The sequence below is a fragment of the Catharus ustulatus genome, chromosome 32, assembly GCF_009819885.2.
Source record: "Catharus ustulatus isolate bCatUst1 chromosome 32, bCatUst1.pri.v2, whole genome shotgun sequence".
Lineage (NCBI taxonomy): Eukaryota > Metazoa > Chordata > Aves > Passeriformes > Turdidae > Catharus > Catharus ustulatus.
In genome coordinates, this window is record NC_046252.1 from 1,088,666 (window position 1) to 1,113,824 (window position 25,159).

At 61.0% G+C, this 25,159-nt stretch overlaps 1 protein-coding gene across 1 annotated transcript in view; it reads left to right on the top strand.

Annotated features, from left to right (window-relative positions):
- The window catches only part of HUWE1 (HECT, UBA and WWE domain containing E3 ubiquitin protein ligase 1), a 168,024-nt gene that overhangs the window by 51,094 nt on the left and 91,771 nt on the right, over window positions 1–25,159 (top strand). The window contains 11 exon segments of the mRNA XM_033083465.1: window positions 2,092–2,323; window positions 4,489–4,716; window positions 6,277–6,399; window positions 8,289–8,384; window positions 9,361–9,630; window positions 12,019–12,171; window positions 15,029–15,156; window positions 15,244–15,325; window positions 16,970–17,146; window positions 19,357–19,483; window positions 23,206–23,672. Of these exon segments, the coding sequence (XP_032939356.1) occupies window positions 2,092–2,323; window positions 4,489–4,716; window positions 6,277–6,399; window positions 8,289–8,384; window positions 9,361–9,630; window positions 12,019–12,171; window positions 15,029–15,156; window positions 15,244–15,325; window positions 16,970–17,146; window positions 19,357–19,483; window positions 23,206–23,672 (2,083 nt within the window).

Consider the following 25,159-nt stretch of genomic DNA (forward strand, 5'->3'; position numbering starts at 1 on the left):
TGACCACTGACTGCACAGTGACCACACGGTGACTGCACACTGACTACTGCACACTGGGCACGGCTGGGGACAGCTGGGGACAGCTGGGGACAGCTGGACACTGACTGCACAGTGACCACTGACCATACACTGACCACGGAGTGACCACTGACTGCACAGTGACCACACAGTGACTGCACACTGGGCACGGCTGGATACAGCTGGACACTGACTGTACACTGACCACAGAGTGACCACTGACTGTATACTGACCACAGAGTGACCACTGACTGCACAGTGACCACACACTAACCACTGCACACTGGACACAGCTGGACACTGACCACTGACCATGCAGTGCCACACAGTGACTGCACATTGACCACAGAGTGACCACTGACTGCACACTGACCACACACTGACCACACACTGACTACTGCACACTGGGCACGGCTGGGGACAGCTGGGGACAGCTGGACGCTGACCACTGACCATACACTGACCACAGAGTGACCACTGATTGCACAGTGACCACACACTGACTACTGCACACTGGGCACGGCTGGGGACAGCTGGGGACAGCTGGACACTGACTGCACAGTGACCACTGACCATACACTGACCACAGAGTGACCACTGACCGTGCAGTGACTGCACACTGGGCACAACTGGACACAGCTGGACACTGCACAGTGACCAGAGAGTGACCACAGAGCGACCAGTGATCATACACTGGCCACTGACCACACACTAACCAGGGATCACACACTGACCACTGACTGCACACTCACCACTGACTGTACACTGACCACAGAGTGACCACTGACTGCACACTGACCACACAGTGACCACGCACTGACCATGGAACAGACAAATGCCCTTGGACACTGACTCAGGCCCTGGACACTGCCCCTGACCTCAGAACATTGACACTGCCCCTGGACACTGCCCCTGACCCTGGGCACTGCCCTGGACACTGCTCCTGCCCCTGACCCTGAGACCTCCCCCCTGGACACTGACCGTGGACACTGACCCCCCTCAACTGCTCCTGTGGGTGGGGGGATGCTCCCATGGCCTTGGGGTCACTCCCAGCACCCCAAACCCCTCCAGACCCTTTAACAGGTCCCTCCCATGACCTTGTGGTCACTCCCACAGCCTCGGGGGTCAGTCCCAACACCCCAAACCCCTTTTCCCTCCCATGACCTCGTGGTCACTCCCAACACCCCAAATCCCTTTTCCCCCCCATGGCCTTGTGGCCTTATGGTCACTCCCATGGCCTCGTGGTCACTCCCAACACCCCAAATCCTTTTCCCCATGACCTCGAGGTCACTCCCATGACCTTGTGGTCCCTTCCAACACCCCAAATCCCCTTTTCCCCTCCCAGGACCTTTAACTGGTCACTCCCATGACCTCATGGTCACTCCCAGCACCCCAAACCCTTTTCCCCATGACCTCGAGGTCACTCCCATGACCTCAGGGTCACTCCCATGGCCATGTGGTCACTCCCAACACCCCAAATCCTTTCCCCATGGTCTCGTCGTCACTCCCAACACCCCAACCCCTTTCCCCATGACCTCGGGATCACTCCCATGACCTCGTGGTCACTCCCAACACCCCAAATCCTTTCCCCATGACCTTGTGGTCACTCCCATGACCTCGTGGTCACTCCCAACATCCCAAATCCTTTTCCCCATGATCTCAGGGTCACTCCCATGACCTCGGGGTCACTCCCAACACCCGAAACCCATTTCCCCATGACCTTGTGGTCACTCCCATGGCCTCGTGGTCACTCCCAGCACCCCAGATCCTTTCCCCATGACCTTGTGGTCACTCCCAACACCCCAAATCTTTTCCCCATGGTCTCGTGGTCACTCCCAGCACCCCAATCCCTTTTCCCTATGACCTTGTGGTCACTCCCAACACCCCAAATCCCCTTTCCCCATGACCTCGGGGTCACTCCCATGACCTCATGGTCACTCCCATGGCCATGTGGTCACTCCCAACACCCCAAACCCATTTCCCCATGACCTCGGGGTCACTCCCATGACCTCATGGTCACTCCCATGGCCTCGTGGTCACTCCCAACACCCCAAATCCCCTTTTCCCCCCCAGGACCTTTAACTGGGCGCTGTCCATGGGGGGCAAGGTGCCGGTGGGGGAGGGCCTGGAGCACCCCGACCTGCCGGACGGCACCGGCGAGTTCCTGGACGCGTGGCTGATGCTGGTGGAGAAGATGGTGAACCCCAGCACGGTGCTGGAGTCGCCCCACGCGCTGCCCGCCAAGGGACCCCCCCACGGACACCCCCCCTTCAGCGCCCTGCGCTTCCTGGTGGTCACCCAGAAGGTGGGAGGGGGGAAATGGGGGGAATGGGGAGGGGGAAATGGGGGTGGGAAGGGGGAAATTGAGGGTGGAAAGGGGAAATGGGGGGAATTGGGGGGGTGGAGAGGGGGAAATGGGGGGTGGGAATGGGGAAATGGAGGGGTGGGAGGGGGGAAATTGGGGGGAATTGGGGGGTGGGAGGGGGAAAATGGGGAGTGGGAATGGGGAAATGGAGGGGTGGGAGGGGGGAAATTGGGGGAATTGGGGGGTGGGAGGGGGAAATGGGGTTTGGGAATGGGGGGAATTGGGGGGGTGGGAGGGGGGAAATGGGGGGTGGGGAGGGGGGAATTGGGGGGTGGGAGGGGAAAATGGGGGGAATTGGGGGGTGGGGAGGGAGAAAATGGGGGGTGGGAAGGAGAAAATAGGGGGTGGGAATGGGGAAATGGGGGGTGGGAGGGGGGAACTGGGGAATGGGAGGGGGGAAATGGGGAGTGGGAGGGGGGAAATGGGAGTGGGAATGGGGAAATGGGGAGTGGGGAGGGGGAAAATGGGGGTGGGAAGGGGGAATTGGGGGGGGTGGAGAGGGGGGGAATGGGGGGATGGGAATGGGAGGGGGGAAATGGGGGGAATTGGGGGGGTGGGAATGGGGAAATGGGGATGGGAAGGGGAAATGGGGGGAATTGGGGGGTGGGAGGGGGGAATTGGGGGAATTGGGGGATAGGAGGGGGGAAATGGGGAGTGGGAGGGAGAAAATGGGGGGGTGGGATTGGGGGAAATGGGGGGGGTGGGAGGGGGGAAATGGGGGAATTGGGGTATGGGAGGGGGGAAATTGGAGTGGGAGGGAGAAAATGGGGAGTGGGAATGGGGAAATGGGGGTGGGGAGGGGGGAATTGAGGGGTGGGAAGGGGGAAATGGGGTTTGGGAAGAGGGAAATGGAGTTTGGGGATTGCTCGTTATCCCCACAGTGTCCCCTCGCTGTCCCCTTGCTGTCTCTGTGTTTCCTTGCTGTCCCCTCACTGTCCCTACATTGTCCCTTCACTGCCCCCTCATTATCCCCTGGCTGTCCCCATGCTGTCCCTTCTCTGTCCCCTCATTATGCTCTCACTGTCACTATATTATCCCCTCATTGTCCCTTCACTGTCCCCATGTCCCCTTGCTGTCCCCACATTATTCCCTCACTGTCTCTGTGTCCCCTCATTGTCCCCATGTGCCCTCATTGTCCCCCTATTTCCCCTCATTATCCCCTTGCTGTCCTGTCACTGTCCCCGTGTCCCCTCACTGGCCTTATGTCCCCTCACTGTCCCCTCACTGTTCCCTTACTTTGTGTCCCCTCGCTGTCCCCTGGCTGTCCCCATGTCCCCTCGCTGTCTCCTCACTGTCCCCTCACTCCCCTGGCTGTCCCCATGTCCCCTCACTGTCCCCTCACTGTCCCTGTGTCCCCTCACTGTCCTTCACTGTCCTCCTGTCCCTCACTGTCCCCTCACTGTCCCCTGCCTGTCCCCCTCTCCCCTCACTGTGTGTCTCCTCTCTGTCCCCTGGCTGTCCCCGTGTCCCCTCTCTGTCCCCTGGCTGTCCCCGTGTCCCCTTGCTGTCCCTCCCTGTGTGTCCCCTCACTGTCCCCTGACTGTCCCCCTGTCCCCTCACTGTCCCCTCACTGTCCCCTGGCTGTCCCCTGTCCCTCACTGTCCTTCACTGTCCCACTGTCCCCTGGCTGTCCCCTGGCTGTCCCCTGGCTGTCCCCTGGCTGTCCCCTGTCCCTCACTGTCCTTCACTGTCCCCCTGTCCCCTCACTGTCCCCTGTCCCTCACTGTCCCTCACTGTCCCTCACTGTCCCTCACTGTCCCTCACTGTCCCCTGGCTGTCCCCTGGCTCTCCCCTGTCCCTCACTGTCCCCTGGCTGTCCCCTGTCCCTCGCTGTCCCTCACTGTCCCCTGGCTGTCCCCATATCCCCTGGCTGTCCCCCTGTCCCTCACTGTCCTTGTGTCCCCATATCCCCTGGCTGTCCCCCTGTCCCTCACTGTCTCTGTGTCCCCTGCTGTCCCCTGTCCCTCACTGTCCCCTCACTGTCCCCTCACTGTCCCCTGTCCCTCACTGTCCTCTCGCTGTCCCTCACTGTCCCCTGGCTGTCCCCCTGTCCCCTCACTGTCCCCTGGCTGTCCCCCTGTCCCTCACTGTCCCCGTGTCCCCAGGCCGCCTTCGCGTGCATCAAGCAGCTGTGGCAGCGGCGGCCGCTGAAGGTGTACGGGGGCCGCATGGCCGAGTCCATGCTGGCCATCCTGTGCCACATCCTGCGGGCAGAGCCGCTGCTGCGGGAGCGCCTGGGCCGCGAGAGGGAGGGACCCGCGCCCGACGAGCCCGCCGGGGACGAGGGCACCGCCAGGAGGGAGCCACACGTCAACCAACAGCAGCTGCAGCAGGTGGGGACACGGCTGGGGACAGGGGAGGGACACGGCTGGAGACAGGGCGGGGGACAGGGCTGGGATAGGCAGGGAGTGGGGACAGGGCTGGGATAGGCAGGGAGTGGGGACAGGGTGGGGACAGGGCTGGGATGAGCTGGGGGCAGGGGAGGGACAGGGCTGGGAGTGGGGACAGGGCTGGGGACAGGGCTGGGGACAGGGGAGGGACAGGGCTGGGGACAGGGGAGGGACAGGGCTGGGAGTGGGGACAGGAGGGACAGGGCAGGGCTGTGAGTGGGGACAGGGGAGGGACAGGGCTGGGGACAGGGCTGGGGACAGGAGGGACAGGGCTGGGGACAGAGCAGGGAGTGGGGACAGGGCAGGGACAGGGCTGGGGACACAGCAGGGACAGGGCTGGGGACACACCAGGGCTGGGCTGGGGACAGGGCTGGGACAGGCCTGGGGACAGGAGGGACAGGGCTGGGGCAGGGGACAGGGCAGGGAGTGGGGACAGGGCTGGGGACAGGGCTGGGGACAGGGCAGGGACAGGGCTGGGACAGGGCTGGGAGTGGGGACAGGGCTGGGGACAGGGCTGGGGACAGGACAGGGGACAGAGCAGGGAGTGGGGAGAGAGGGGATGGGGATGGGGAGTGAGGGGTGGGAATGGGGGAGAGGAAATGGGGAGAGGGGAGGGCACAAACTGGGGGGTGGGACAGGGAGATGGAGGGGGAAGAGAAATGGGGAGGTGGGAGGCTAAAAAATGGGGGATGAGAGATTGAAAAGCTGTACTCCCCAAATCCCCCAAACCCCTCCCTGCCCTCTGTGTACCCCCCTGACTCCTGTCCCTGTCCCCACTGTCCCTGTCCCTGCTGTCCCCCTGTCCCCCCCTGTCCTCCCGTCCCTGTACCCTCTGGTCCCCCTGACCCCTGTCCCTGTCCTCCCTGTCCCCTGTCCCTGCCTCTGTCCCCACTGTCCCTGTCCCCTCTGTCCCTGTCCCCCCTGTCCTTGTCCCCCTGTCCCCTGCCCTCTCCCCTGTCCTGTGCCTGTCCCTGTCCCCCTGTCCCCTGTCCTGTCCCTGTTCCCCCTGTCCCCACTGTCCTCCATGTCCCTGTCCCCCTGTCCCTGTCCCCCCTGTCCTTGTCCCCCTGCCCCCTGCCCTTTCCTGTGCCTGTCCCTGTCCCCCTGTCCTGTCCCTGTCCCCACTGTCCCTGTCCCCCTGTCCCTGTCCTGTCCCTGTCCCCCTGTTCCCCCTGTCCCCACTGTCCTCCATGTCCCTGTCCCCCTGTCCCTGTCCCCTCTGTCCCTGTCCTTATCCCCCCTGTCCCTATCCCCTGTCCCCTGCCCTGTCCCTGACCCCTCACCCCTGTCCCGGTCCTCCCTGTCCCCTGTCCCCTCTGTCCCCTGTCCCTGTCCCTGCTGTCTCCTCTGTCCCTGTCCCCCCTGTCCCCTGTCCCTGCCCTGTCCCTATCTCCTGTCCCCTGTCTCTGCCCTGTTCCCCCTGTCCTGTCCCTATCCCCTGTCCCTGACCCCTGTCCTGTCCCTATCCCCTGTCCCCTGTTCCCTGTCCCTGTCTGTCCCCAGCTGATGGACATGGGTTTTTCCCGGGAACACGCCATGGAGGCGCTGCTCAACACCAACACCATGGAGCAGGCGACGGAATATCTGCTGACCCATCCCCCCCCGCTGATGGGGGGCTCGGCGCGGGTCCGTGGGGCTGGGGGGGGTTGGGGGGGGTGGGGAGGGGCTGGGGGGACATGGGGGGGATTGGGGGGGCGTGGGGAGGGGTTTGGGGGGGATTTGGGGGGATTTTTGGGGGGATTTTTTGAGTTTTGGGAGTGGTTTTGGGGTTATTTTGGGGTTATTTTTGGGGTGATTTTGGGGTGATTTTGGGGTTTTGGGGTTGGTTTTGGGGTTATTTTGGGTTTATTTTAAGGGTGGTTATGGGGTTGCTTTGGGGTGGTTTTGGGGTTTTGGGGTTATTTTGGGGTTATTTTTGGGGTAATTTTGGGGTTTTAGGGGTGGTTTTGGGGTTATTTTGGGGGTGGTTTGGGTTTATTTTGGGTTTATTTTAGGGGTGGTTATGGGGTTGCTTTGGGGTGGTTTTGGGGTTTTGGGGGTGGTTTGGAATTACTTTGGGGGTGGTAAAGGCAGTATTTTGAGGGTGGTTATGGAGTGGTTTTGGGGTTATTTTGGGGTTATTTTTGGGGGTGATTTTGGGGTCATTTTGGGGTTTTGGGGTTGGTTTTGGGGTTATTTTGGGTTTATTTTAAGGGTGGTTATGGGGTTACTTTGGGGTGGTTTTGGGGTTTGAGGGTGGTTTTGGGGTTATTTTGGGGGTGATTTTGGGGTAATTTTGGGGTTTTGGGGGTGGTTTTGGGGGTGGTTTTGGGGTTATTTTGGGGGTGATTTTGGGGTTATTTTGGGGTTTTGGGGGTAGTTTTGGGGTTACTTTGGGTGTGGTTTGGGGGTGGTTTTGGGGGTGGTTTGGAATTACTTTGGGGGTGGTAAAGGGAGTATTTTGGGGGTGGTTATGAAGTGGTTTTGGGGTTATTTTTGGGGGTGATTTTGGGGTCATTTTGGGGTTTTGGGTGTGGTTTTGGGGTTATTTTGGTTTATTTTGGGGTTATTTTGGGGGTGGTTGGGGTTATTTTAGGGGTGGTTAGGGAGTGGTTGTGGGGTTATTTTTGGGTTTATTTTGGGTTTATTTTAGGGGTGTTTTTTGGGGTTTTGGGGTTATTTTGGGGGTGGTTTGGGGTTATTTTGAGTTTATTTTAGGGGTGGTTTTGGGGGTGGTTTGGGGGTATTTTTGGGGTTCTGGGGATGGTTTTGGGTTTTTTTGGGGTTACTTTGGGGTTATTTTGAGTTTATTTTAGGGGTGGTTTGAGGTTATTTTGGGGTGATTTTGGGGTTGTTTCAGGGTTATTTTGGGGGATGGTTTGAGGTTATTTTGAGTTTATTTTAGGGGTGGTTTTGGGGTTATTTTGGGGTTGTTTCAGGGTTGTTTTGGGGGTGGTTTGGGGGTATTTTTGTGGTTTTGGGGTTTTTTTGGGGTTATTTCGGGGTTATTTTGGGGTTTTGGGGGTGGTTTTGGGGTTACTTTGGGTTGATCTAAGGGGTGGTTTTGGGGTTATTTTGGGGGTGGTTTTGAGTTTTTTTGAGGGTGGTTTTGGGATTATTTTTGGGGTTTTGGGGTTATTTCAGGGTTATTTTGGGGTTATTTTTGGGCGTGGTTTGGGGTTATTTTGGGTTTATTTTAGGGGTGGTTATGGGGTTACTTTGGGTGGGGTTTTGGTTTTATTTTAGGGATTATTTTGGGGGTGGTTTTGGGGTCATTTTTAGGGTTATTTTGGGTGTGGTTTGGGGGTGGTTTTTGGGGTAATTTTTGGGGTTTTGGGGTTATTTTGGGGGTGGTTTTTGGGGTAATTTTTGGGGTTATTTTGGGGGTGATTTTTGGGGTCATTTTTGGGGTTTTGGGGTTATTTTGGGAGTGGTTTTACGGTCATTTTTGGGGGTTTGGGGTTATTTTGGGGCTGGTTTTTGGGGTCATTTTTGGGGTTTTGGTGGCCCCTGCTCCCCTGACACTGCCCCCCCAGGACCTGAGCATGTCAGAGGAGGATCAGATGATGAGAGCCATCGCCATGTCCCTGGGCCAGGACATCCCCATGGAGCAGCGCGCCGAGTCCCCGGAGGTGGGACCCCAAAAACCACATTTCCTGTCCCAAAAACCCCAATTACCACCCAAAAACCCCAATTCCTGACCCAAAACCCCAATTCCTGACCCCAAAAACCACATTTCCTGACCCAAAACCTCCATTTCCTGTCCCCAAAAACCCATTTCCTGTCCCAAACATCCCCGTGGAGCAGCGCACCGAGTCCCCGGAGGTGGGACTCAAAACACACACATTTCCTGACCCAAAAACCCCAATTCCTGACCCCAAAAACCCCATTTCCCACCCAAAACCTTCATTTCCTGTCCCCAAACCTCAATTTCCTGTCCCAAATCCCCATTTGCTGCCCCACTTCCGCATTGTCCCCATTTCTCACCCCATTTCTCCCACACCTCACCCCATTTTCCCCCAACCCCATTTCCCTGCCCCAATTCCCCATTCCCCCCCACCTCACCCCATTCCCCCCATACCCCACACCTGACCCCATTTCTCCCCCATTTCTCCCCCCATTCCTCACCCCATTCCTCACCCCATTCCCCCATTTCTCCCCTCATTTCTCCCCCCATTCCTCTCCCCATTTACCCCACACCTGCCCCCATTTCTCCCCCTTTTCCCCCATTCCTCTCCCCATTCCCACACACCTGCCCTCATTTCTCACCCCATTTCTCCCCCATTCCCTCACTCCTCTCCCCATTCCCCACCCCATTTCCCCATTCCCCCATTCCTCACCCTACACCCCACACCTGCCCCCATTTCTCCCCCATTTTTCCCCCATCCCCCCATTCCTCCCCCCATTTCCCCATTCCCCCATTTCTCCCCCATTTCCCCCACTCCTCACCCCATTTCTCCCCTCATTTCTCCCCCCATTCCCCCATTTTCCCATTTCTCCCCCCATTTCTCCCCCCATTTCTCACCCCATTTCCCCCACTCCTCACCCCATTTCTCCCCCAATTCCTCACCCCATTTCTCCCCCGTTTCTCCCCCCGTTCCCCCTCAGGAGGCGGCGTGCCGGAAGGAGGAGGAGGAGCGGCGCGCTCGGGAGCGGCAGGAGGAGGAGGAGGCCAAGTGCCTGGAGAAGTTTGAGGGGGCCGAGCCGCTGGAGGCGGCCGAGCTGGGCGCCTTCACCGACTCCATGCTGCCCGGCTGCTCGCAGCTGCTGGACGAGCTGCCCGACACCGTGTACCGCGTGTGTGACCTGCTGATGACGGCCGTGCGCCGCAACGGGCCGGCCTACCGCGACTCGGTCCTGAAACAGGTGGTGCAGCAGGTATGAAGCTTTAAACCAGGCCTAAACCTGCCTTAAACCTGAGCTAAACCTGCCCTGAGACACCTAAACGAGTCCCAAACCCACCCCACACCGTGTACCGGGTGTGTGACCTGCTGATGACGGCCGTGCGCCGCAACGGCCCGGCCTACCGCGACTCGGTCCTGAAACAGGTGGTGCAGCAGGTATGGAACCCTAAACTGGGCCTAAATCTGAGCTAAACCTGAGCTAAACCCACCCTGAGACACCAAACCCAACCCCAAACCCACCCCACACCGTGTACCGCGTGTGTGACCTGCTGATGACGGCCGTGCGCCGCAACGGCCCGGCCTACCGGGACAGCGTGCTCAAACAGGTGGTGCAGCAGGTAGGGAGCCTTAAACCAGGCCTAAACCTGCCTTAAACCTGACTTAAACCACACCTAAACCTGCCCTGGGACACCCAAACCCGCCCTGAGCCCAATCACAGCCGTGCGCCGCAACGGCCCGGCCTACAGGGACAGCGTGCTCAAACAGGTGGTGCAGCAGGTATGGAACCCTAAACCGGGCTTAAACCTGCCTTAAACCTGAGCTAAACCTGAGCTAAACCTGCCCTGAGACCCACAAACCAACCCTGAGAACCCAAACCCGCCCTGAGCCCAATCACAGCCGTGCGCCACAACGGCCCGGCCTACCGGGACTCGGTGCTCAAACAGGTGGTGCAGCAGGTAGGGAGCCTTAAACCGGGCCTAAACCTGCCTTAAACCTGAGCTAAACCTGCCCTGAGACACCAAACCCAACCCCAAACCCACCCCACACCGTGTACCATTTGTGTGACCTGCTGATGACGGCCGTGCGCCGCAACGGCCCGGCCTACAGGGACTCAGTGCTCAAACAGGTGGTGCAGCAGGTATGGAACCCTAAACCGGGCCTAAATCTGGCTTAAACCTGAGCTAAACCACACCTAAACCTGCCCTGAGCCCAATCACAGCCGTGCGCCGCAGCGGCCCGGCCTACAGGGACTCAGTGCTCAAACAGGTGGTGCAGCAGGTAGGGAGCCTTAAACCGGGCCTAAACGTGCCTTAAACCTGAGCTAAACCTGAGCTACACCAGCCCCAAACCTGCCCTGAGCCCACTGACCTGCTGATGGCGGCCGTGCGCCGCAGCGGCCCGGCCTACAGGGACAGCGTGCTCAAACAGGTGGTGCAGCAGGTAGGGAACCCTAAACCAGGCCTAAACCTGCCTTAAACCTGAGCTAAACTTGTCCCTCACACCCACCCCGAGTCCCATGGTAGCTGTGGGTAAAACAGCCTGGCCTAAACCAGGACTCAGTCCTAAAGCAGGTGGTGCAGCAGGTAGGGAGAGCAAAATCAGTCCTAAACCTGAGCTAAACCAGACCCAAACCTGAGCTAAACCCACCCTAAACCTGAACTAAACCAGACCCAAACCAGACCTAAATCTGAGCTAAACCCACCCTAAACCAGACCTAAACTTGCCCTGCGACCCTCTGAACTCTCAGGTGTGCGAGGTGTCCCCTGACCTCACTGACCCCTGACCCCACTGACCTCTGACCCCAGGTGTGGGAGGCGGCCGATGTGCTGATCAAGGCGGCCGTGCCGCTGACCCCTGACCCTCACTGACCTTTGACCTCTGACCCCAGGTGTGGGAGGCGGCCGATGTGCTGATCAAGGCGGCCGTGCCGCTGACCCCTGACCTTTGACCCCTGACCCCAGGTGTGGGAAGCGGCCGATGTGCTGATCAAGGCGGCCGTGCCGCTGACCCTCACTGACCCCTGACCTTTGACCCCAGGTGTGGGAGGCGGCCGATGTGCTGATCAAGGCGGCCGTGCCGCTGACCCCTGACCCTCACTGACCCCTGACCCTCACTGACCTTTGACCCTTGACCCCAGGTGTGGGAGGCAGCCGATGTGCTGATCAAGGCGGCCGTGCCGCTGACCCCTGACCTCACTGACCCCTGACCTTTGACCCCAGGTGTGGGAGGCGGCCGATGTGCTGATCAAGGCGGCCGTGCCGCTGACCCCTGACCCTCACTGACCTTTGACCCTTGACCCCAGGTGTGGGAGGCGGCCGATGTGCTGATCAAGGCGGCCGTGCCGCTGACCCCTGACCTCACTGACCCCTGACCCTTGACCTTTGACCCCAGGTGTGGGAGGCGGCCGATGTGCTGATCAAGGCGGCCGTGCCGCTGACCGCTGACCCTCACTGACCCCTGACCTTTGACCCCAGGTGTGGGAGGCGGCCGATGTGCTGATCAAGGCGGCCGTGCCGCTGACCCCTGACCTCACTGACCCCTGACCTCACTGACCTTTGACCCCAGGTGTGGGAGGCGGCCGATGTGCTGATCAAGGCGGCCGTGCCGCTGACCCCTGACCCTCACTGACCTTTGACCCCAGGTGTGGGAGGCGGCCGATGTGCTGATCAAGGCGGCCGTGCCGCTGACCACCAGTGACACCAAGACGGTCTCGGAGTGGATCAGCCAGATGGCCACGCTGCCCCAGGCCTCCAACCTGGCCACGCGCATCCTGCTGCTCACCCTGCTCTTCGAGGTACCCAAAACTGGGGAGGGGGCCCCCAAAACCTGGGGGGGGGACACCATAAAACCTGTGGGGACCCCAAAACCAGGGGGGACCCTAAAACCACGGGGGGACCCCAAAACCGGGGAGGGACACCACAACCTGGGGAGAGGACCCCAAAACCTGGGGGGGACCCCAAAACCTGGGGGGGAACCCAAAACCGGGGGGGGGACCCCAAAACCGGGGGGGGGGACTCCAAAACCTGGGGGGGGGCTAAAACCAGGGAGGGGGACACCATAAAACCTGGGAGGGACCCCAAAACTGGGGGGGGGGGACTCCAAAACCTGGTGAGGGGGACACCACAACCTGGGGAGGGGACCCCAAAACCTGGGGAGGGACCCCAAAACCGGGGAGGGACACCACAACCTGGGGAGGGGACCCCAAAACTGGGGAGGGGACCCCAAAACCTGGGGGGAGCCTAAAACTGGGGGGGACCCTAAAACCAGGAGGGGGACCCCAACACCTGTAGAGGGGGACCCCAAAACCTGGGGGGGAACCCCACAATTGGGGGGCATCCTAAAACCAGGGGAGACCCCAAAACCAAGAGGGACCCCAAAACCTATGGGGAGGGGGGCCTAGAACCTGGGGGGGGACCCCAAAACTAGTGGGACCCCAAAAACAGGGGGAACCCCACAAATGGGAGCAACCCAAAAACCTGAAGGGAGTCCTAAAACCTGGGGGGACCCCTAAACCTATGGGGACCCCTAAACCTGTTGGGGGGGACCCCAAAACCAGGGGGGGATCCCAGTACCTGGGGGGACTCCAATACTATGGGGACCCCAAAATTTATGGGGAAGGGACCCCAAAACCTGGGGCAATGACCACAACCCCTGGGAAGACCCCAAAACTTCGGGGGATCCCAAAACCTTGGGGTGACCCCAAAACCTATGGGGGGGCCCCAAAACTAGGGGGGGACCCCACAACTGGGGGGACCCCTAAACCAGGAGGAGTGACCCCAACACCTAGGAGGGACATCAGACCTGGGGACACCCCAAAATTTGGGGACAATCCAGAACTTGTCCCCACACGATGGCCTCCAGCTGGGTGCTGTTTGGGGCTGTTCCTGTGGATATCTCAGGGATGTTTGGGATATTTTAGTCGGGATTTTTGGGGTGTTTCAGTGGATATTTTGGGGTGCTGACATTTTTGGGGTGCCCCAGGAGCTGGAGCTGCTCTGTACCCTGTGCTGGAGTCCAGCTGCTGCTGGTTTGGGGATGTTCCTGTGGATATTTTGGGATGTTTCTGGATATTTTTGGGGTGTTCAGGTGGATATTTCAATGCTCTTCCCGACAATATCTCAGGGATATTTCTGGCTATTTTGGTCGGGATTTTTGGGGTGTTTCAGTGGATATTTTGGGGTGCTGACATTTTTGGGGTGCCCCTGCCTCTCCCCAGGAGCTGAAGCTGCTCTGTGCCCTGTGGTGGAGTCCAGCTGTTGTTGTAGGATTTGGGTTTTTATTTGGGGCTGTTCCTGTGAATATTTCAATGCTCTTCCCGACAACATCTCAGAGATATTTCTGGCTGTTTTGGTCGGGATTTTTGGGGTGTTCTGATGGATATTTGGGGGTGCTGACATTTTTGGGGTGCCCCTGACTCTCCCCAGGAGCTGAAGCTGCCCTGTGCCCTGTGCTGGAGTCCAGCTGTTGTTGGTTTGGGGATGTTCCTGTGGATATTTTGGGGTGTTTCTGGATATTTTTGGGGTGTTCAGGTGGATATTTCAAGTCTTTTCCCGACAATATCTCAGGGATATTTCTGTATATTTTGGTCGGGATTTTTGGGGTGTTTCAGTGGATATTTGGGGGTGCTGACATTTTTGGGGTGCCCCTGACTCTCCCCAGGAGCTGAAGCTGCTCTGTGCCCGTGTGCTGGAGTCACTGGGTGCTGGTTTGGGGCTGTTCCTGTGGATATTTCAGAGGTGTTTGGGATATTTTGGTCGGGATTTTTGGGATATTTGAGTGGATATTTTGGGGTGCTGATGATTTTGGGGTGCCCCAGGAGCTGAAGCTGCCCTGTGCCCTGTGCTGGAGTCCAGCTGTTGCTGGTTTGGGGGTTTTTTTGGGGCTGTTCCTGTGAATATTTCAATACCCTTCCCGACAATATCTCAGGGATATTTCTGGATATTTCAGTCGGGATTTTTGGGGTATTTGAGTGGATATTTTGGGGTGCTGACATTTTTGGGGTGCCCCAGGAGCTGGAGCTGCCCTGTGCCCATGTGCTGGAGTCACTGGGTGCTGGTTTGGGGATGTTCCTGTGGATATTTTGGGGTGTTTCTGGATATTTTTGGGGTGTTCAGGTGGATATTTCAAGGCTCTTCCTGTGGATATCTCAGGGATGTTTCTGGCTATTTTGGTGTGGATTTTTGGGGTGTTTCAGTGGATATTTGGGGGTGCTGACATTTTTGGGGTGCCCCAGGAGCTGAAACTGCTCTGTGCCCTGTGCTGGAGTCCAGCTATTGTTAGTTTGGGGATGTTCCTGTGGATATTTTGGGATGTTTTTGGATACTTTTGGGGTGTTTAGGTGGATATCTCGAGGCTGTTCCTGTGGATATCTCAGGGATATTTCTGTATATTTTAGTTGGGATTTTTGGGGTGTTCTGATGAATATTTGGGGGTGCTGACATTTTTGGGGTGCCCCAGGAGCTGAAACTGCTCTGTGCCCTGTGCTGGAGTTCTGCTGTTGTTGGATTTGGGTTTTTATTTGGGGCTGTTCCTGTGAATATTTCAAGTCTCTTCCCGACAATATCTCAGGGATATTTCTGGCTATTTTAGTCGCGATTTTTGGGGTGTTCTGATGGATATTTTGGGGTGCTGACATTTTTGGGGTGCCCCAGGAGCTGAAGCTGCCCTGTGCCCGTGTGGTGGAGTCCAGCTGCGTGCTGGACGTGCTGATCAAGCTGCTGGAGGTGGTGCAGCCCTGCCTGCAGGCAGCCAAGGAGCACAAGGAGGTGCAGACCCCCAAGTGAGGACAGACCCCTCCCTGACCCCCCCCTGAACCCCAAAACCCCCCCAGGATGCTCTCATGGCCCTTCTGTCCCCCCCAAACCAGGTGGATCACCCCTGTGCTGCTGCTGATTGATTTCTACGAGAAAACGGCCGTGTCCTCCAAGCGCCGCGCGCAGATGAACAAGGTGGGGGATTGGGGGGTCTGGGGGAATTTTGGGGGTTCTGGGAGGATTTGGGGGGGTCCTGAGGGGTTTGGGGGGATCTTGGGGGGTCCTGAGTGGAACTTTGGGGGTCCTGGGGGGAATTTTGGGGATCCTGGGGGGAGTTTGGGGGATCTTGGGGGGAATTTGGGGGATTTTGAGGGGTCCTGGGGGGAATTTTGGAAGTTCTGGGAGGATTTGGGGGGGTCCTGAGGGGTTTGGGGGGATCTTGGGGGTCCTGAGGGGATTTGGGGGGTCCTGGGGGGATCTTGGGGGGTCCTGTGGGGAATTTTGGGGGGTCCTGGGGGGAATTTTGGGGGTTCTTGGTGGAAATTTGGGGATCTTGGGGGAAATTTGGGGGGGCCTGGGGACACACGGTGGGACTGGGATGGGGGTGGAACAGCCAGGGTGACAGAGGGGGGACATGGGGTGACACACAGAGCCCTGGAGGTGACACACAGACCCCTGGGGTGACACACAGACCCCTGAGGGTGACACAGAGCCCTGAGGGTGACACAGGTGACACACAGAGCCCTGGGGTGACACACAGAGCCCTGGGGTGACACACAGGTGACACAGGGGTGACACACAGACCCCTGAGGGTGACACAGAGCCCTGGGGGTGACACAGGGGTGACACACAGAGCCCTGGGGGTGACACAGAGCCCTGGGGTGACACAGGGGTGACACACAGACCCCTGGGGTGACACAGGGGTGACACACAGACCCCTGAGGGTGACACACAGGTGACACACAGACCCCTGAGGGTGACACAGAGCCCTGAGATGACACAGAGGTGACACACAGACCCCTGAGGGTGACACAGAGGTGACACACAGAGCCCTGGGGGTGACACAGGGGTGACACACAGACCCCTGAGGGTGACACAGAGGTGACACACAGAGCCCTGGGGGTGACACAGGGGTGACACACAGAGCCCTAGGGGTGACACACAGAGCCCTGGGGTGACACACAGGTGACACACAGACCCCTGGGGTGACACACAGAGCCCTGGGGTGACACACAGGTGACACACAGACCCCTGGGGTGACACACAGAGCCCTGGGGTGACACACAGGTGACACACAGACCCCTGGGGTGACACACAGGTGACACACAGACCCCTGAGGGTGACACAGGGGTGACACACAGACCCTTGGGGTGACACAGAATCGTCCCTTAGGATGACACAGACCCCTGAGGGTGACACAGGGGTGACACACAGAGCCCTGGGGGTGACACACAAACCCCTGAGGGTGACACAGGGGTGACACAGACCCCTAGGGTGACACAGACCCCTGAGGGTGACACAGGGATGACACACAGACCCCTGGGGGTGACACAGAGCCCTGGGGGTGACACACAGAGCCCTGAGGTGACACAGGGGTGACACACAGACCCCTGAGGGTGACAAAGGGGTGACACACAGACCCCTGAGGTGACACAGGGGTGACACCCACTGTCCCTGTCACACCCACCCTGCCCTCACCCCCCCCCCATGACCGAGCACCACTCCCATCCCTACCCTGGGCTGGGTCTGGGGGTCACCCGGGGGGCTCCAGGCCGTGACCCCCCATGTCCCCCCCGTGTCCCCCCGTGTCCCCCCCGTGTCCCCCCCGTGTCCCCCCAGTACCTTCAGGCCAGCGGCAACAACTGGCGCTGGTTCGACGACCGCTCGGGCCGCTGGTGCAGCTACAGCGCCAGCAACAACAGCACCATCGACGCCGCCTGGAGGGCGGGCGAGCCCAGCGTGCGCTTCACGGCCGGCAGGAGGCGCTACACCGTGCAGTTCACCACCATGGTGCAGGTGTGGGGACACATTGGGGACATGGGGACAGCATGGGGACACAGCGCTGCACCGTGCAGTTCACCACCATGGTGCAGGTGTGGGGACACATTGGGGACATGGGGACACGCTGGGGACACTGCTCAGGGCACAGGGACACAGCGCTACACCGTGCAGTTCACCACCATGGTGCAGGTGTGGGGACATGGGGACATGGGGACAGGCTGGGGACATGGGGACAGCATGGGGACAGCATGGGGACACAGGGACACAGCGCTACACCGTGCAGTTCACCACCATGGTGCAGGTGTGGGGACATGGGGACATGGGGACACACTGGGGACATGGGGACATGGGGACATGGGGACACAGCGCTACACCGTGCAGTTCACCACCATGGTGCAGGTGTGGGGACACACTGGGGACATGGGGACAGGCTGGGGACACAGCGCTACACCGTGCAGTTCACCACCATGGTGCAGGTGTGGGGACATGGGGACAGCATGGGGACACATTGGGGACATGGGGACAGGCTGGGGACACAGGGACACAGCACTACACCGTGCAGTTCACCACCATGGTGCAGGTGTGGGGACAGGGGGACAGGCTGGGGACATGAGGACACACTGGGGACATGGGGACACAGCGCTACACCGTGCAGTTCACCACCATGGTGCAGGTGTGGGGACATTGGGGACATGGGGACACACTGCTACACCGTGCAGTTCACCACCATGGTGCAGGTGTGGGGACACACTGGGGACATTGGGGACAGGCTGGGGACATGGGGACATGGGGACACAGCGCTACACCGTGCAGTTCACCACCATGGTGCAGGTGTGGGGACAGGGGGACAGGCTGGGGACATGGGGACACTGCCTTGGGGCACCAGGAAATGTCCCAGGGTCACCCAGGGCAGGGGACACAGCCCCAGGGCAGGGGACATGTCGCAGTGTCACCCACTGCAGGGGACACCCCTGGTGTCACCTCATGGGACAGGGACGCCCCATGAGGGACATCCCCCATGGTAGAGGGACACTCCTGGTGCCACCATACGGGGAGGGGCCCCAGTGTCACCCTGTCACCCCATGATGTCCCCACAGTGCCACTCCACAAGGATTGGCCCCAGTGTCACCCCCTGTCCCCCCAGTGTGACCCCCACCCTCCCTGCAGTGACCCCCCGGTGTTCCCCTGTCCCCTTTGACCCCCCTGTCCCCCTGTGTCCCCCCATGACCCCCGGTGTCCCCCTGTGACCTCTACTGTCCCCTGTCCCCTGTGACCCCCTGCTGTCCCCCGGTGTCCCTGCAGTGTGACCCCCGGTGTGCCCCCTGTGACCCCCAGTGTCCCCTGTGACCCCCGGTGTCCCCTGTCCCTCCAGTGTGACCCCCCACTGTCCCCTGTGCCCGCTGTCCCCTGTCCCCTGTGACCCCGGTGTCCCTGCAGTGTGACCCTCGGTGTCCCATGTGACCCCTGGTGTCCCTGTGACCCTCCAGTGTCCCCTGTCCCTGCAGTGTGACCCCCCCAGGTGTCCCCTGTCCCCCACTGTCCCCTGTGACCCCCCTGTGCTCCCCTGTGATCCTCGGTGTCCCCTGTCCCTTGTGACCCCCAGTGTCCCTGCAGTGTGACCCCCAGTGTCCCCAGTGTCCCCTGTGACCCCCGGTGTCCCTGCAGTGTGACCCCCCTGGTGTCCCCTCTGTGACCCCCCCGCTGTCCTACTGTCCCCCGGTGTCCCCTGTCCCCCGGTGTCCCCCTGTGACCCCCCCGCTGTCCCCTGTGACCCCCAGTGTCCCCTGTGCCTGCAGTGTGATCCCCCCCAGTGTCCCCTGTGACCCCCGGTGTCCCCTGTCCCCCTGTGACCTCCCAGCTGTCCCTCCTGTACCCCCCCCCCTGTGACCCCCCCCTGGTGTCCCTGCAGTGTGACCCCCAGTGTCCCCTGTCCCCACTGTCTCCTGTGACCCCCGCTGTCCTCTGTCCCCTGTGACCCCGGTGTCCCCTGTGACCCCGATGTCCCCTGTGACCCCCAGTGTCCCCCATGACCCCCCGCTGTCCCCTGTCCCCTGTGGCCCCCAGTATCCCCTGTGACCCCGGTGTCCCCTGTGACCCCCTGTCCCCCTGTGACTCCGGTGTCCCTGCAGTGACCCCCCCCCCCCCCAGTGTCCCCTGTGACCCCGGTGTCCCCTGTGACCCCCCTGTCCCCTGTGACCCCCCTGTGACCCCTGTCCCTGTCGCAGGTGAACGAGGAGACCGGGAACCGGCGCCCGGTGATGCTGACGCTGCTGAGACCCCCCCGGGCCGGGAAGGGCCGCGAGGAGGGGGGGGGCGAGGAGCCCGAGGGGAGGGGCAAGGACGAGACCCCCGGTATGGGGAGGGGTCTGGGGGGTTTGGGGGGGGGGCTGGGGGGTTTGTGGAGGGGTCTGGGGGGTCTTGGGGGGGGTCTGGGGGATCATGGGGGGGTCTGGGGGGTTTTGGTGGGGGGGTCTGAGGGGTTTTAGGGGGATTTAAGGGGTCATGGGGGGGCCTGGGGGGTTTAGTGGGGGGGGCTGAGGGGTCATGGGGGGTCTGAGGGGGTTTTGGTGGGGGGGGCTGAGGGGTTTGGGGGGGGGGTCTGATGGATTTTGGGGGGTCATGGGGTGGGTCTGAGGGGTTTTGGGGGGGTCTGGGGGGTCATAGGGGGTCTGGGGGGTTTTGGTGGGGGGGTCTGAGGGGTGTTGGGGGGGTCTGGGGGGTTTTGGTGGGGGGGTCTGAGGGGTTTGAGGGGGGGGGTCTGAGGGGTTTTTGGGGGGGTCTGAGGGATTTTGGGGGTCTGAAGGGTTTGGGTGGGAGGGGTTGAGGGGTTTTGGGGGGGGTCTGAGGGGTTTGGGGGGGTCATGGGAGATTTAAGGAGTTTTGGGGGGGGCTGAGGGGTTTGGGGGGGGTATGAGGGGTTTTGGTGGGGGGGTCTGATGGATTTTGGGGGGGTCTGGGGGGTCATGGGGGGGGTCTGAGGGGTTTTGGGGGGGGCTGAGGGGTCATGGGGGGTCTGGGGGGTTTTGGTGGGGGGAGTCTGAGGGGTTTGTGGGGTCTGAGGGATTTTGGGGGTCTGAAGGGTTTGGGTGGGAGGGGTTGAGGGGTCTTGGGGGGGTCATGGGGGATTTAAGGGGTTTTGGGGGGCTGAGGGGTCATGGGGGGTCTGGGGGTCATGGTGGGGTCTGAGGGGTTTGTGGGGGGGCTGAGGGGTCATGGGGGGATAAGAAAGGTCATGGCAGGGTCATAGAGGTCACAGGGGGGTCGTAGAGGTCTTGGGGGGTCAAAACGGTCATGGGGGGGTTGGAATGGTCATGGGGGGGTCATGGGGGCCATGGAGGGGTCATAGGGGGGTCAGAACGGTCGTGGGGGGGTCACAATGGCCATGGGGGGGTCATGAGGGCCATGGAGGGGTCAGAGTGGTCATGGGGGGTCAGAATGGTCGTGGTGGGGTCAGAATGGTCGTGGTGGGGTCAGAATGGTCGTGGTGGGGTCAGAATGGTCAAGGTGGGGTCATGGGGGCCATGGAAGAGTCATGGAGGTCATGGGGGGCTCAGAATGGTCATGGTGGGGTCATGGAGGTCATATGGGGGGTCATAGAGACCATGGCAGGGTCAGAATGGTCATGGTGGGGTCATGGGGTCATGGGGGGCTCAGAATGGTCATGGGGGGATCATGGGGGCCATGGCAAGGTCAGAATGATCTGGGGGGGTCAGAATGGCTATGAGGGGGTCATGAGGGCCATGGAGGGGTCACAGAGGCCATGGGGGGGTCATGGGGGCCGTGGTAGGGTCAGTATGGTCATGGGGGGGGTCATAGAGGTCATGGTGGGGTCATGGGGGCCATGGGGGGGGTCAGAATGATCTGAGGGGGTCAGAATGGCCATGGGAGGGGTCATGGGGGCCATGGGGGACTCAGAATGGTTATGGGGGGTCACAGAGGTCATGGTAAGGTCAGAATGGTCATGGGGGGATCATGGGGGCCATGGGAGGGTCAGAGTGGTCATGGGGGGGTCAGAATGGTCATGGGGGCCCATAGAGGTGACCATAGAGGCCATGGTAGGGTCACAGTGCTCATGGGGGGGGTCACAGAGGCCATGGGGGGGTCATGGAGGCCATGGCAGGGTCAGAATGGTCGTGGTGGGGTCAGAATGGTCATGGCAGGGTCAGAATGGTCGTGGTGGGGTCAGAATGGTCATGGCAGGGGTCAGAATGGTCGTGGTGGGGTCATGGGGGCCGTGGAAGAGTCATGGAGGTCATGGGAGGGGTCACAGAGGCCATGGGGGGGTCGTGGGGGACTCAGAATGGTCTGGAGGGTCAGAATGGTCATGGGGGGATCATGGGGGCCATGGCAGGGTCAGAATGGTCATGGGGAGGTCCTGGGGGCCATGGAGGGGTCATGGAGGTCATGGGGGGGTCACGGGGGCCATGGAGGGTCAGAATGGTCTGGGGGGGTCAGAATGGCTATGATGGGGTCATGAGGGCCATGGAGGGGTCACAGAGGCCATGGGGGGGTCATGGGGGACTCAGAATGGTCTGGAGGGTCAGAATGGTCTTGGGGGGATCATGGGGGCCATGGCAAGGTCAGAATGGTCATGGTGGGGTCAGAATGGTCAAGGTGGGGTCAGAACGGTCATGGGGGGCTCATGGGGGCCATGGCAGGGTCAGAATTATCTGGGGAGGTCAGAATGACTGTGATGGGGTCATGAGGGCCATGGAGGGGTCACAGAGGCCATGGGGGGAGGGTCGTGGAGGCCATGGCAGGGTCAGAATGGTCGTGGTGGGGTCAGAATGGCTATGATGGGGTCATGGGGGCCATGACAAGGTCAGAATGATCTGGGGGGGTCAGAATGGCTTTGAGGGGGTCATGAGGGCCATGGAGGGGTCACAGAGGCCATGGGGGGTCATGGGGGCCATGGTAGGGTCAGTATGGTCATGGGGGGGGTCGTAGAGGTCATGGTGGGGTCATGGGGGCCATGGGGGGGTCAGAATGATCTGAGGGGGTCAGAATGGCCATGGGAGGGATCATGGGGGCCATGGGGGGCTCAGAATGGTTATGGGGGGTCACAGAGGTCATGGTAAGGTCAGAATGGTCATGGGGGGATCATGGGGGCCATGGGAGGGTCAGAATGGTCATGGAGGGGTCAGAATGGTCATGGAGGCCCATAGGGGTGACCATAGAGGCCATGGTAGGGTCACAGTGCTCATGGGGGGGGTCACAGAGGCCGGGGGGGAGGGTCATGGAGGCTGTGGCAGGGTCAGAATGGTCGTGGTGGGGTCAGAATGGTCATGGCAGGGGTCAGAATGGTCAAGGTGGGATCAGAATGGTCATGGCAGGGGTCAGAATGGTCATGGCAGGGTCAGAATGGTCGTGGTGGGGTCAGAATGGTCAAGGTGGGGTCATGGGGGCCATGGAAGAGTCATGGAGGTCGTGGGGGGGGTCACAGAGGCCATGGGGGGGTCGTGGGGGACTCAGAATGGTTGGGAGGGTCAGAATGGTCATGGGGGGTTCATGGGGGCCATGGCAGGGTCAGAATGATCTGGGGGGGTCAGAATGGCTATAAGGGGGTCATGAGGGCCATGGAGGGGTCACAGAGGCCATGGGGGGCTCATGGGAGCCATGGCAGGGTCAGAATGGTCATGGTGGGGTCAGAATGGTCATGGGGGGATCATGGGGGCCATGGCAGGGTCAGAATGGTCATGGTGGGGTCAGAATGGTCATGGTGGGGTCAGAATGGTCATGGGGGGATCATGGGGGCCATGGCAGGGTCAGAATGGTCATGGTGGGGTCATGGAGGTCATATGGTGGGTCATAGAGACCATGGCAGGGGTCAGAATGGTCATGGTGGGGTCATGGGGTCATGGGGGGCTCAGAATGGTCATGGGGGGATCATGGGGGCCATGGCAGGGTCAGAATGATCTGGGGGGGTCAGAATGGCTGTGATGGGGTCATGGAGGGCTCATGGGGGGTCACAGAGGCCATGGAGGGCCCATGGGGGACTCAGAATGGTCCGGGCTGTCAGAACACTCATGTTGGGATCATCCATAACCCCAAACCCTCCTTTCCTCTCCCCACAGCTCCAGACCCTCCCTCCACCGACGAAGACCCCCCCTCCACCGCCAGCACCGCGCCCACCCCCTCCACCACCACCACCAGCACCGCCGCAGCCCCCTGCCCATCCCCTCCCACCACCACCACCAGCACCAGCAGCACCAGCCCCGCTGCGGACGACGCCGACCCCGGCGCGGACGGCGAGGCTCCGGTGCGCGGGCTGGCGGAGGAGGCGGTGCCGGCCGTGCTGCGCGCCTGCGTCAGCATGCTGGGGGTGCCGGTGGACCCCGACACGCTGCACGCCACGCTGCGCCTGTGCCTGCGCCTGACGCGGCAGCACAAGCACGCGCTGCTGTTCGCCGAGCTGCGCTCCACCCGCACCATCCTGGCGCTGACGCAGAGCTCGGGCTTCACGGGGTTCACCCCGCTGGTGACGCTGCTGTTCCGGCACATCATCGAGGACCCCTGCACGCTGCGCCACACCATGGAGAAGGTATGGGAGGGGACGGGGTGGTGGCCTCGTGGTGTCCCCATGTCCCCAGTGGCGCTGTGGTGTCCTCATGGTGTTCCTGTACCATCCCCATGCCGTCCCCATGCCATCCCCATGCCATCCCCATGCCATCTCCATGCCATCCCCATGCCCACACTGGCCCCATGGTGTCCCCATGGTGTCCCCCTGGTGTCTCTTGTGCCATCCCCATGTCTACACTGACCCTGTGGTGTCCCCACTGGCCCCACAGTGTCCTCATGGTGTCCTCATGCCATCCACATGTCCACACTGGCCCCATGGTGTCCCCGTGGTGTCCCTGTGGTGTCCTCGTGCCCACACAGGTCCCATGGTGTCCCCATGCTATCCCCATGCCATCCCCATGTCCCACGCTGGCCCCATGGTGTCCCCATGGTGTCCCCATGGTGTCCCTGTGCCATCCCGTGTCCCCACTTGGCCCCGTGGTGTCCCTCATGGTGTCCCCATGCCATCCCCATGTCCCCACTTGGCCCCATGGTGTTCCTGTGCCATCCCCATGTCCACACTGGCCCCATGGTGTCCCTGTGCCATCCCCGTGCCCATGGTGTCCCTCATGGTGTCCCCATGCCATCCCCATGCCCACATGGTGTCCCCATGGTGTCCTTGTGCCATTCCATGTCCCCAGTGGCCCCGTGCCATCCCCATGCCCAGACTGGCACCATGGTGTCCCCATGGTGTCCCCATGCCCACACTGGCACTGTGGTGTTCCCCGAGGTGTCCCTGTGCCATCCCATGTCCACACTTGGCCCCGTGGTGTCCCCATGCCATCCCCGTGCCCATGGTGTCCCTCATGGTGTCCCCATGGTGTCCCCATGTCCCCACTGGCCCCATGGTGTCCCCGTGGTGTCCCCATGCCCACATTGGCCTTGTGGTGTCCTCATGGTGTCCCTGTGCCATCCCGTGTCCCCACTTGGCCCCATGGTGTCCCCATGGTGTGCCTGTGCCATCCCCATGCCCACACTGGCCCTGTGGTGTCCCCCATGGTGTCCCCCATGGTGTCCCCATGGTGTCCCCATGTCATCCCCATGTCCCCACTGGCGCTGTGGTGTTCCCCAAGGTGTCCCTGTGCCATCCCGTGTCCCCACTTGGCCCCGTGGTGTCCCCGTGCCATCCCTGTGCCCATGGTGTCCCCCATGGTGTCCCCCATGGTGTCCCCCATGGTGTCCCCATGCCCACACTGGCCCCGTGGTGTCCCCATGGTGTCCCCATGGTGTCCCTGTGCCCACACTGGCCCCATGCTGTCCCCATGTCATCCCCATACCATCCCCATGTCCACACTTGGCCCCATGGTGTTCCTGTGCCATCCCCATGGTGCCCCCACTGGTTCCACAGTGTCCCCATGCCATCCCCATGCCCACACTGGCCCCATGGTGTCCCTTGTGCCATCCCCATGTCTACACTGACCCTGTGGTGTCCCCACTGGCCCCACACTGTCCCCATGTCATCCCCATACC